This window comes from Hyperolius riggenbachi, chromosome 4, assembly GCF_040937935.1.
Source record: "Hyperolius riggenbachi isolate aHypRig1 chromosome 4, aHypRig1.pri, whole genome shotgun sequence".
Lineage (NCBI taxonomy): Eukaryota > Metazoa > Chordata > Amphibia > Anura > Hyperoliidae > Hyperolius > Hyperolius riggenbachi.
Window position 1 is genome coordinate 341,956,406 of NC_090649.1, and position 12,608 is coordinate 341,969,013.

The 12,608-nt window shown below is 44.5% G+C and overlaps 1 protein-coding gene across 3 annotated transcripts in view; it reads left to right on the plus strand.

Annotated features, from left to right (window-relative positions):
- Positions 1-12,608, plus strand: part of CEP170 (centrosomal protein 170) — a 771,544-nt gene that overhangs the window by 722,665 nt on the left and 36,271 nt on the right. For all 3 annotated transcript variants that reach the window (XM_068231897.1, XM_068231898.1, XM_068231899.1), the window contains one exon: positions 8,514-8,607. In XM_068231897.1, the coding sequence (XP_068087998.1) occupies positions 8,514-8,607 (94 nt within the window). The remainder of the gene's footprint in view (positions 1-8,513; positions 8,608-12,608) is intronic.

Below are 12,608 nucleotides of genomic sequence, written 5' to 3' on the forward strand. Positions count from 1 at the left end.
GAATACGCTACATGAGGGATTCTTACAGGTGTGCTTGGGTTTAACATAACTTTATTCTTTCATGAGTTATTTACAAGTTTCTGACCACTTATAAAATGTGTTCAATATGCTGCCCATTGTGTTGGATTGTCAATGCAACCCTCTTCTCCCACTCTTCACACACTGATAGCAACACCACAGAAATGCTAGCACAGGCTTTCAGTATCCGTAGTTTCAGGTGCTGCTGCACATCTCGTATCTTCACAGCAGAGACAATTGCCTTCAGATGACCCCAAAGATAAAAGTCCCCCTCACATATACTAATGTGCCACAAACAGGAAGTTAATATCACCAACCATACCCACTTTATTAAGGTGTATCCATATAAATGGCTCACCCTGTATTTTTCTTGTAGTGGGCACTGGGCACAATGGTGGGTGCCTGTGGGCTGTGGAGTGTCGCATACACACACACACACACACACACACACACAAATTAAAAAAAAACAACAGAAGGATGAAGTAGCCCTCAGAAGGGCTGTTTGGGATGATTAAACAGCTATCAGCCAGCGAAGATCAAAATAAACAAGTCTAGCTAAAGCTTTCTATATCACCAGCCAGCTCTATCCCTTCCTCTCTCTATTCCAGCCAAAGACAGACTGGAACATGGCAGGCACTGCAGCATTTTTATAAAGGGCTGTAAGGTCTGTGAGGGAGTGCCGGCTGATTGGCTGCCATGTGCCTGCTGACTGTAATGTAAGGGGGTCAGAGTTTAGCCCAATGATGTATGGGGGCAGATTGAATAGCACCATGTGCTCGCCGGTGAGCACAAATACCTGATCTTCGCCAAATAGTGCTTGCCGGCGAACTATTCAGGCCATCTCTAATAGCCATCTCATCAACTGGTAAAACTCAATGTGCCCTGACTAGAATTTACAACTACAGTGAGACCAAACACATAAGGGAAGGGAGGGTTGTTGCCCAGCGACGAGGTGTAGGCTTATACTGGGTTGGAGAAGTTTGAACACTTAGAAAGTGTGTAAAAACATGTGCATAAAAAGGGTTGTACTGGCTGGTGCTGGCTGAAGAAGTCTAGTATTTGTAAGCATATTTATACCTTTAAAGGTGCAAAAAAGGGGTAAATCATGCCAGGCTCGGTAGGCGTAACCATGCAGCACAACAATACATGAATAGTTACAAGCAGGTAGTAACAATCACCGTAAACTAGTTACAATCGGTGCATAGTTTGGCCTTCAGTTATCAAGAAATAATATTGCACTTGATGACAAAAGGAGTATCCACCCACGTCTAATAAGTTCAAAGCAGGTTATAATCATTGTGAAACAATCGCCAGGACGGATTCTATTTAAATGAAAATCACAATGATACGAATCAGGGCATCCCATAAGATGAGTTCTATACATAGAAAGTCTCCGCAGAGTGAGACATAGAGTGTGTGTGGGGCATAGGCAGTTAAGTTGTAACCACAGTGACTGCTTTCAGAGATGAGGGAGTTTGTGACTGGTGCTCAGCGTAACAAACATATTTAGTGGCAGAGGACATGTTGAATAGGGAAAGAAAGAGGTGACAGGGACCCTAACTCACAGCTGTATGGCAATTAAATAGGTGGTTGGGGATTTAAAGGGACAGCGAAAAGAGGATAGTTACTGTTGCAAAAGCAGCACCTCAGAGCAACAGGGTGAAAGGACTAGAGATGTTCATCCGTATGTTTAAAGAGGAACTGAACCAAAAAAAGGTCACTAAATTGAGCCTCCTTATCCCTTTGAAATTAATGATTAGATACAAAACACTTGTGAAGGGCAATATAAAAGTAGATACAGTATATTTGTGCAATACAACTATGAATAAAAGAGAATGGCAGGCTCCATCTTGCAGTTCCCCCTCCATCTTGCAGCTCTCACTCCATGGGAGGTGCAGAGTCTGATTCTGTTGGCGGTGTTACACTTGGAGTTAGACATGACCATTCAAGCCCACAGAATGAGATTTACAGCCCAGTGTCATGAGGTCATCATCAGTCGCCCTGTTACAGGAAACTGACAGCTGTGGCGTCTGCTGCTGCCCTGCACTGTACTGGCACACACCTTGATAAAGTATTATTATTTTTTCTCTAACTATGCCTCCTGCAGTGTGAGATCTTGTGCTGTCATTCTGTAGTCCTGCAGCTCTTCCCATTCGTGTTGTGCCAGATCCCATATCATGTCCTGTAGCCATGCAGCTCTCCCCTTTCGTATCCTGTCCGGCAGAGGTAGGGGGGGTAACACTGCAGAGGGAATCCGCTCTTATGTCAAACACCCCCGCCCCCTCTCCTCCTCCTCATAGGTGTTACGCAGGGGAAATCCCCTCTTACATCATCCAGCCACCCCTGTCCTCCCCTGTAAGTAGCTTGGCAGAGGCAATCCCCTCTTATGTCACCACCCCCTGCAAGCCCCCCTTGTCCTACCAGTACATCGCATGGGGTAATCCCCTGTTACATAAGCCTGCCGCCTTGAATCCCGTTATGTCAGAGGCTCCCCTCCCCCTGCTGCATTCTTTTATCTCTCAGGGGCTCTGGTGGTGAGATCTCTGTGCACCTGAGTTCCCAGCTCTGCACACCTGCTGCAGCCATTACCAGAGGCACCCCCCTGGATCGTTTTCTTTCTCAGGGGCTCTGATGGTAAGATCTCTGAGCTCCCAGCTCTGCACTCCTGCTGTACCCATTACCAGAGGCTCCTCCCCTGGCTGGATTCTTCTTTCTTTCAGGGGATCTGGTGGTGAGATCTCTGTGCACCTGAGTTCCCAGCTCTGCACACCTGCTGCAGCCATTACCAGAGGTACCCCCCCCCCCCCCCCCTGATTATTTTATCTCTCAGGGGCTCTGATGGTGAGATCTCTGTGCTCCTGAGTTTCCAGCTCTGCACCCCTGCTGCACCCATTACCAGAGGCTCCCCTTCCCTTGCTGGATTCTTCTTTCTCTAAGGGGATCTGGTGGTGAAATCTCTGTGCACCTGAGTTCCCAGCTCTGCACCCCTGCTGCACCCATTACAAGTGGCTCCCCTACCCCTGCTGGATTCTTCTTTCTCTCAGGGGCTCTGATGGTGAGATCTCTGTGCACCTGAGTTCCCAGCTCTGCACCCCTGCTGCACCCATTACAAGTGGCTCCCCTACCCCTGCTGGATTCTTCTTTCTCTCAGGGGCTCTGATGGTGAGATCTCTGTGCACCTGAGTTCCCAGCTCTGCCCACCTGCTGACCCATTACCAGAGGCTCCTAACCCCGGCTATATTCTCCTATCTCTCAGGGGCTCTGGTGGTGAGATCTCTGGAGTAAGGAAGGAATTTTTCCCTAACAGGCCCAGGCCTTGTAAGGTTTTTCGCCTTCCCTGGATCAACTGGGATATGTGCAGGTTCAGGACAGTATTTTTTTTATTATTATTATTATTTATTGTTACTTTATGTATTTTTTTCTGGTTGGACTTGATGGACGGATGTCTTTTTTTCAACCAAACTAACTATGTAACGGAATGTTTATTTATAGCACGTTAAACATGCTGTTGACAAACACGAAGACTGTACAAACACTATACAAATTGTTTGAACGCACTCATTTGGCTACATATACAAAATAGAGTAAAGTGGATGATTATTATTATTATTATTTGGTATTTATATAGTGCTGACATTTTTCACTGTGTTTTACAGAATATATTATCATGTTATTAACTGTCCCCCGGAGGCACTTGTAATCAAATCTATACCCTAATAATATGCATACAATAGTTTCTTGTTCATTTAGGGAAATAGACAATTAACTTATCTGTATGTTTTTTGGAATAATCAATGTTTGTTTGGCTCTGAACCACTTGGTAACCATACAGTTTAACAGGTGTAAAACTGTTCATTTGAGCTAGTACCTACCGTATTTTTCGGACTATAAGACACACTTTTTCTCCCCCAAAAGTGTGGGGGGGAAGTAGGTGTGTCTTATAGTCCGAATGTGCGTTTATGTGTCCCCCCCCCCCCCCCTCCACAAGGAAGTGCAAGTGACCAGAGTGCCCTCACTCGCACAGTCTGTCTCCGAGTCCTGCATCTTCCACATTCTATTTTCCTGCAGCCAGCATGCTGCATCGAGCAGGTGGGGATCCATTTTCAGCTTTCATCCTCGCGTCTGGCACACTGCATGGAAATGCTTTCAATTATCCCCACGCTGATGGGGCAGACTTCACTGCACACCCTCTAATGCAACGCTTTCCGGCTCCAGCCCTGTCTTTGGAAGCTTCTCTTTCATCCGGTCCACCCCCCTCCACAGCGTACTCTACCGTTCACGGTTTCCTTTCCAATCTATCTACCAATCAGGCGGGGGCGGCGCTGCCCCAGACCCGCCAATCAAGGCCGCCCCCTTTCTCCTCTCCTTTCCTGATTGGACGTGATGGTCTCCCCGGCCGGACCAAGGTTTCCTCATTTGGCCAATTCCCTATGCCCTGATTGGCCTGTCACTTCGCTGCGTGTGAAGAATGTAGGCGTTCCAGATGCTTTGTTCCAGGAAAATCTTGTAGTATTCTTTCTGCTGTTTCCTTACGGCAGGAGAAAAGGTCACCATCTGGTCAGCTCTGTCCACACCACCCATGGTGTGGTTATAGTCCACCACAACCTGTGGTTTTGCAATATCTTTTTTTCCTCTCGTTCTGGTGGTGACAGTGGAGGTGTTGTGAACTGTAGAGATCCTTCGGTAACTATTTGTTTTTTATTTTGTTTTGTATTTTTATTGTAATTTTTTTTCTATTAAAAACTTTATTTGGGTAATTTTTGGTGTGGGAGGTAACAGCTAATTTTATATGTAATAAAAACTGTCCTGTACCTACGCTGGAGTCTGCCGCCGGACCGTGCGGAATGTTGTATACAAGAGGGTTAGTGTGGCTGACTCGATTCCAGTGAACGGCACATGCATGCACGATCCAGCCAGCCCACTGTCCCCAATGGGATCTCACCAGTACTGCTGTACACAGGACCTGTTGATGGTAGAGGTGTGAACCTGTTGATGGTAGAGGTGTGAACCAGGTGAATATGCTGACCTGCATCCGCAGCTACAGGACACTTGATGGGCCTTTAACTACACGGCTGAGTGGTGAGAGCCTCACTGAGGCGGAAACCTGTATGTACACTATAGAACTGTAGTCGCAGTACTGCATACGGTTTGATGGATCTGCGGAATAGAGATATCACATTTCTTCTGTTCACTGATTACTGCCCAGTGGAAATCTAACCTTTGATTACAAGGAAGATCTCTAGAATTGGATAATCTGTCTGATAGGAGCAGGCCTCACACAATTGTGTCTTAGTGTAGATACAGCTTGTGCATGGTGGGATCCCAGGTGCAACTGGTGCGATTGAAGTGCTATGTGTGTGAGCCCAGCCAGCTGTGCATTTTACATCCCGCAGTGTGTTTTATGATTTTAAAGAGACACAGTTGTGACAATTCAGTGTTTTGTACGATTTTTGAATAAAGCTATATGGTGGTTTTGAAGCAGAGTGTGACCTTACAAGGGCTTTGTCAACTCCCACCTCATCCTGGGCACCGAAGGTGGGGAAGAGCCCCTTGTCTAATCTGGGGGAGAGGGGGAGGCTTGCCCACCCCTCTCTTCCAGAGCCCCCCATACCATGGACCATACAGGCTGGTATAGCTCAGGGTGGCCCCATGCGGTTTAAGCTCCACATTCTGGCTTTCCCAGCCTGCCTGGGGGCAAGGAGTTAAAGAGACTCGGGACCACACGTTATTTTTTTTTCTTTAAAGCAGATCCGAGATGAAAAACGAACTATAACAAGTAACTTGTCTATATATCTTATCTAAAGTTTAGATTCAAAAGTGTATGATTATTTATTCCTGTGATACAGTGAGGGCAGCCATGTTCTGTTTGTCAGATTGTCACAGGCTGAGGGCTGGAGATACTATCAACTTGCCTATGTGTAAATTCAGTCCCCTCTCTTCCTCCTTCCTCCCCTCGGCCTCTGAAATCAATGGCTAGTGACCTCCTCCTCCTCCTGCCCAGACAGAGCTTCCATAAGCCCTTGCTACAGTGCCAAGGCACAAAAGGAGCTGTGGGCGAGGCTTGTTTAGTTTATAGTGAATTAGAGTATTAAAAAAAAAAAAAAAAGTCTATATATCTTATCTAAAGTTTAGATAGTTTACACAGAAAATCTAGCTGCAAACAGCTTTAATAGAAAATGATTATTTCTTCCTGTGATACAATGACAGCAGCCATGTTGTTTGTAAACATTACACAGAGGCAGGCTTATCTGTATCTTGAGCACTCAGCCTGTGAAAAAAACCTAATCCCTCCCCTCTGCCTCTAAAATCAATGGCTAGTAACACCTCCTCCTTCTCCTGCTCAGACTGAGCTCCCATGAGCCCTTGCTACTGCCAAGGCTCTCTGAAAACCTGTGGGTGTGGTTTATTTAGTTTATTGGGAATTAGAGTATTAAAACAAAAACAAAAAAGTATTTGGCTTGAGGAATGCCCTATAAACTATATGAAAGGAACACAATTATGCAATGAGAAAAAGTTTATCTCGGATCCACTTTAAATTCCCACACTGAGCAAAACAATTTGAATGCTCCAAAAAAAGGTAAAGTTGACAGGGATCCTTATACAGACCTAATCGTGGTGAAAGGGTCTAGTACGAAACACTCTGCATGCAAACTGTTTTGGAAGCTAATATCATCCATTATGTTAATTTTGGTGCATCTATTTTGAATGCACGTTGTGTATCCTGCCTATAATTAGGCTCTACACATCTATGCTGCTAGTCATACAGATGCGTGCTATACAAAGGGTGCGGTAGAGGCTATATATATCCATGGAAAGTAAATGGCATGTCTTAACTAGAGAAGTCGCGAACGGTTCCCGAACCGTTCGCTGGCGAACATCTCTGCATCTCTGGGCCGTGTACTACTTCCGGGTCGCTATTGCGCTCCTGTTGCCGGGCACTTTCTGTGCATGTGCGTGACGTCATGAGTGACGTCACGCTCATGCACAGAGAGTGCCCGGCAACAGGAGCGCGATATAGGATGCGCACCACCGGGCCAGCGCAGGCGTACTACTCTGGGTCATAGCGACCCAGAAGTAATACACGGCCCAGAGAGATCCGCCCGGCGAACGGTTCGGGCCATCTCTAGGCTCTTAAGTTGATGCAAGCTGACCCGAAATCTGCTTAGAATTTGATGTGTGAAATCTAAAGGACTCTTATATGTGAAGTGTATAAGGACTTATTATATGCACTTTTTTTCTATCCAGGATTGGGACTCACAAATTGTGAACTCATTGTGTAGAGCTTCCTCTTGATTGTATAGTTTAGCATCTGTTTTGAATCCAAGGTGCCTCTGTTGGTAGTCATTTCAGATGCAGCCTTGTTTAGGAGTGCTGCCAACTTTTACCTGTTGATCCAGGGATTTATCTGACTGCCGTCTACAGTTGGGAAGGAATTTTTGACTTTTAAGGCTACTTTGCCCAAGTCTGTAAAGGTTTTCCACCTTCCTCTGGATCAACTGGGATAGCTGCAGGTTTAGTATAGGGTTTTTTTCTGGTTGAACTTGAGGGAGAGATGTCTTTTTTTCAACCAAACTAAGTATGTAACCACAAGACAGGCTGGTCCAACTGAAATTTATCTACAGAATATACTTTACTCCTCACCGTCTGGCACAAATGTATCCGGGGAGGTCTGATAGATGCCCCAGATGTGACCAACGACAGGCAAACTTTATCCATATGGTTTGGTTGTGCCCCCACATACAGATCTACTGGAACCAAATAAACACTCGCCTCCAGAAAATCTTTGAAAGACCGATCAATCTTAGCCCTAAAACACATTTACTGGGGGTTGCGGGTGACATAGCTCCCAATAGAAGGCTGCTGACACTTTGGGATCTCTTATGCTATTATGCCAGGAAAAATATTACTACCCATTGGATCAGACAGAGTCCTCCAACAGTAACAGAATGGATAACAATGGTAAACGCTGTCTTACCTTTTTATAAACTAACATACATACAAAGAAAGTGTCCTCTTAAATTTGACAGTATCTGGATCCCATGGATAGAACATCTTAAAGATCAAGGTATCGAATATGATATGTAGAATTAGCGTGTTTTACACCTAGAAATGGTTGGCTATATTTTACAATGCAAGCAAGACCTGGGGGGATAGGGTGGGGGGGATTGGGGTGGGATGCTGAGGGTTTGTATGTTACTTGTTGTGATGTATAACCAAAATTTCAATAAAACTTATTTGTTAAAAAAAAGTATGTAACCACAGGGAGGGAAAATGTCTAATTGGGCAGAATTTTGACATTCTTAACCTTGGGACAGCAAATTTACATATGCAAGCTGTACACTGACTACTCTAAATTGTAACAGTGTCATATGTTCTTTGTTATCTTATGAAATATATAATACAATATTTACAAAAATGTGAGGGGTCTACTTACTTTTGTGAGGTTTTGTGTATATGTTAACCTGTTTAAACATGCACTTTTTTATGAATTGCAGAATTTTATTTAAAGACAAAGAACGGAACTGGGAAGAGATTGAAAAGAAATTCAGATCGGAGAGCGAGATACCCATTATGAAAACATCATGCATGGTAATTTGCATGCAATTATATTTAAGTATATTTGGTAATTGTCTTATTCATTCAGTTTTGTACAAGAAATAACTTTTTTAAAACTAGGGGGACAAAAAACCCGCAAATTCATGTCTCTAGAACATATAAAGAATAAGAAGTCCATTGTAGACAATGTTGCTCTATTATTAGTCATTACATACAGTCATACAAGCATTCATTTTTTACGATATCTGGCAAATTTGATCACTTTCAAATCTGCCACTAATCGATTGCTCTTACATATCCTATCAAGTGTGCTGTTCAACAATTAAAAGTCCGATTGGACATGTTGGAAAATGTGATGGGGACAGGACTGGAGTGGTAGGAGATCTATGGCCCATCACTTTACAATGCATTAACCCCCCTGGCAGTATTCTCCGAGCTGAGCTCGGGCTGAGTGACACATGTCAGGAGCGGTAAGCCCCGAGCTAGACTCAAGTGACAGTGACACACCTGGGGATCTGTTATCCGACCCAGGTAGCGGCAAGGACTCCATCACCACCGAGGTCAGTGATGTCCGGGTTTGATGCCCCATCGACCTCTCTCAGGCTCTGCCACCACCCCCACGTTTCCTTTTTACTGGGGAGCCTGGCCTGAAGAAAGAGTTTGAGTGCAACCACCTGGCGTACCTGCAGCTTTTCTTCTCGAAGGCGTTTATTGAAAAGATAGTGGAGGAGACCAATCGTTATGCCACCCAACAATTGGCTGCTCCACAAGGACGCTTTTCCAGTAGCAGGACATGGGAGCCGGTCACAGCATATGATATATGCTTGTTCCTGGGCCTGATCATTCTGCAGGGAGAGGTGGGGAAGCCCCTGCAAAAATGGTACTGGAGCACACATAAAATAATTGCGACCACCTTCTTTGGAACAGTGATGTCCGAGTACCGGTTATCCCTCATAATGAAATTCCTCCACTTTACCAACAATGACAACTTTGAGGAGTCGACCCACCCTGCTCCAAAACTAAAAAAAAAGATCTGGGAGGTCTACCAGATGGTGGTGGAAAATTTCAGAAAAACATCCAGATGATCCGCACACTCTGAATGAACCAAGTTCAATATTTTAATTCAATTAAAGTGACACATGCCATTCCATAAACACCGACGATTCGTTTCAGGGCCCCGTGTCAAGGGTAACAAACACAGAATGGTGACAATGTGATTAACAGCCAGACACCTTATAAGCAGTACAACAAATCATAAACCCCTCCACAAGCTAATTCAAAATTGCCACTGCAGTAGCTAATTAGCATATGTAAACAACTCCTATACAATGCACATCAGCATAACACAAGGGATCAAACATGTCCCTGTCATAGGCACCATGGGATTACCTGCCTGCCAGTTCCCCATGCACTCCAGTGATCTGCCATGTCTCCAAAATCAGGACACCAGTGCCCTGTTGCGGCCGTTAGGGCGGAAATCCCGCCTCTCCAAGTGCTGGGAGTGTACCCAGCTGAAGCTCCGACTGGCCACTACCAGCGTAGCTCAAAGTCAGGGGAAAACCTCCCCTGCCGTCATCGCCGGTGTGATGTGCGCGCCGTCTGCGTGCGAGGACTCTGCGCTGGGATAGGCTGGTCTGCGGATCAGTCCAACAAATCCACGTGTCCCACCAGTTGTCAAGGCAACCTGTACACATTAGAGATAATGGTCCAACCGTGCGCTCCTCTGTCCACTCCAATAATGTTTCAGCTTTATATTAATTTCAATTCACATGCATATAGTTGCTACTGGATCGCTATCTACCACACAGAGTGTATATCTCAGTTGACTAAACAGGGGAAAAAAGGTATAGCGCTCAACAGTTCAAATGATAATTAGACCAGAGTAATATTAGCTCCTGTTATCCTACATACAATAATCTCTTAGTTAACCCCTAAGCCACAGGAACAGATTAAAAATAAAATAATATTAAAATAAATTAATTAAAAGTCACATTATTTCCTTCTAGAATTTCTTCATGCAAGATCTTCTTCAATATAACTTCATAACACATATACGCTCACCAGATATTGTGGCCAACCAATCACGATCGGCAAATGCGTTTATGATAATAATCAGCAGTCCACACCAGCTTGCTTCACGATCCCCGCACCTTCAGTGCTCGATACATGTAAGCAAATACATGATCATAGTGTAACTCTGCATTAAACTTCCTGTAACACCGCCACCAAAAAAATTCCACTGACCCCAGTGAGGCACTGATTTTAGCAATGCATCCAATGTGCTATCACCCGTTTTTCAAACCAGCCTCTCACCTGATGTAAATGCTGACCTCATGATAGACCAGCTTCAGCGTTTTTCATAAATTATTGTTGGCGTGTCACTCAAATTGTGGCTACCTATGAACTAAACAGGCCTTGACATAGCGTAATACTGTCTTATTTATTATAAAAAGGTTAAAATAGTGCACTCACAAGCTTCAAACAAAAATGTGCATTACAAAATCCAGCTCCTGATTCAGCGTCTCACTCGCTCCGTAGCTAATATTACTCTGGTCTAATTATCATTTGAACTGTTGAGCGCTATACCTTTTTTTCCCCTGTTTAACCTGTACACATTGTAACAGTTTGCCGAAACGAAACCCCGGGCACTGCAATTGGCTGTGCGGCTATCCGGTATATTGCAAGTGCAAACTGAGGTTACGATGACACCCCAGATGCAGCCTGCAAATAGTCACATATATACTAGCGTGCACCTGCTACCCCCCCCCCCCCCCCCCCCCAGGGTTGAGCAGTGTGCACGCAGCGTAAAAACCTAGCCTGCTGCAAAACAGCAGCAGGAGGGTTAAGTGCAAAAGGGACAAAGCAGAGCATTAGGTACACTCATGATAATTCCTGGTTCAAAAACATGGGATCTGGGCTACATTAAGGAAAAAGCCGCAAATACACATTACCCCCAATCTTAACCTGCATAAAGCAAAAAAGCCTGGGTATAGCACACCTCAGTGGGGATGGGAAAGAAGAGAAATACTACTTACATACCACCAGAATAATAGAGATATAACATGACACCGTGGAAACAAATAGGACAGGATACCCCATTACCCCCAAGAATAGGATTGAAGAAAGCCCTGCAAAATAAAAACATAAATACATATTATTTACAAATTATCAACAGAGCAAAATATTGTTACACTTCAGCATACTTCACTATACTTTATCTGTCAGATAAAAAACAGGTAAGACCATTATGACTATTTAAACCCGCAGGTGCTACGATATTTAATGTATAAATCCAGAATGCCTCTCTCTGTAAGAGTAGGCGTTTTCTGTTACCACCTCTCCTGGGTGGTTGAACCCACTCAATAACCATACCCCTGAGGCTATGCACCTGATGTTGTTGCTCAATGAAATGCAGCGCTACAGGCTTCGTGACATCCAGGGTCTCTCCTTTCTCGACGGCCCTATACATTGTGCGAATGTCACTACAATGTCTTTGAAGACGTTTCTTAAAGGAACCCGCGGTTTTACTGACGTACGCCATCCCGCAAGGGCACTTTAGCATGTAAACCACATGATTAGTGTCACAATTGACATAATCCCTGATGGCATACTTTTTCCCGCTGTGTGGATGGGTAAACGCACTTCCCGTAATCAGTGAGTTACATATGTTACACTTGTAACACTTGTAACATCCAGTACACTCCGAGAATTTAAATGGTTTCTGCATATACTTCTGCCAGGGATCTGCCTGGACCAGAGTACTGAAAATATTTTTGCAGTTTTTGTACGCAAAAAGGGGTCTCTCTTTAACCACTGAAGTAAGTTTTTTGTCAGCCTGTAGAATAACATGATTCCTCAGTACTGAACTCTTGATTTGTTTGGCTAAGGGCCCAAACGTTTGCACCAATGCTATACACTCATGTTTCTTGTTTGGTCTGGAGTCCCCGTCGAATCTCTCCCATGCCTTGCTGAGAGCATCAGCAAGGATGGTTTCAGAGTACCCTCGTTCAGAAAACCTGCAACGCATAGATTCA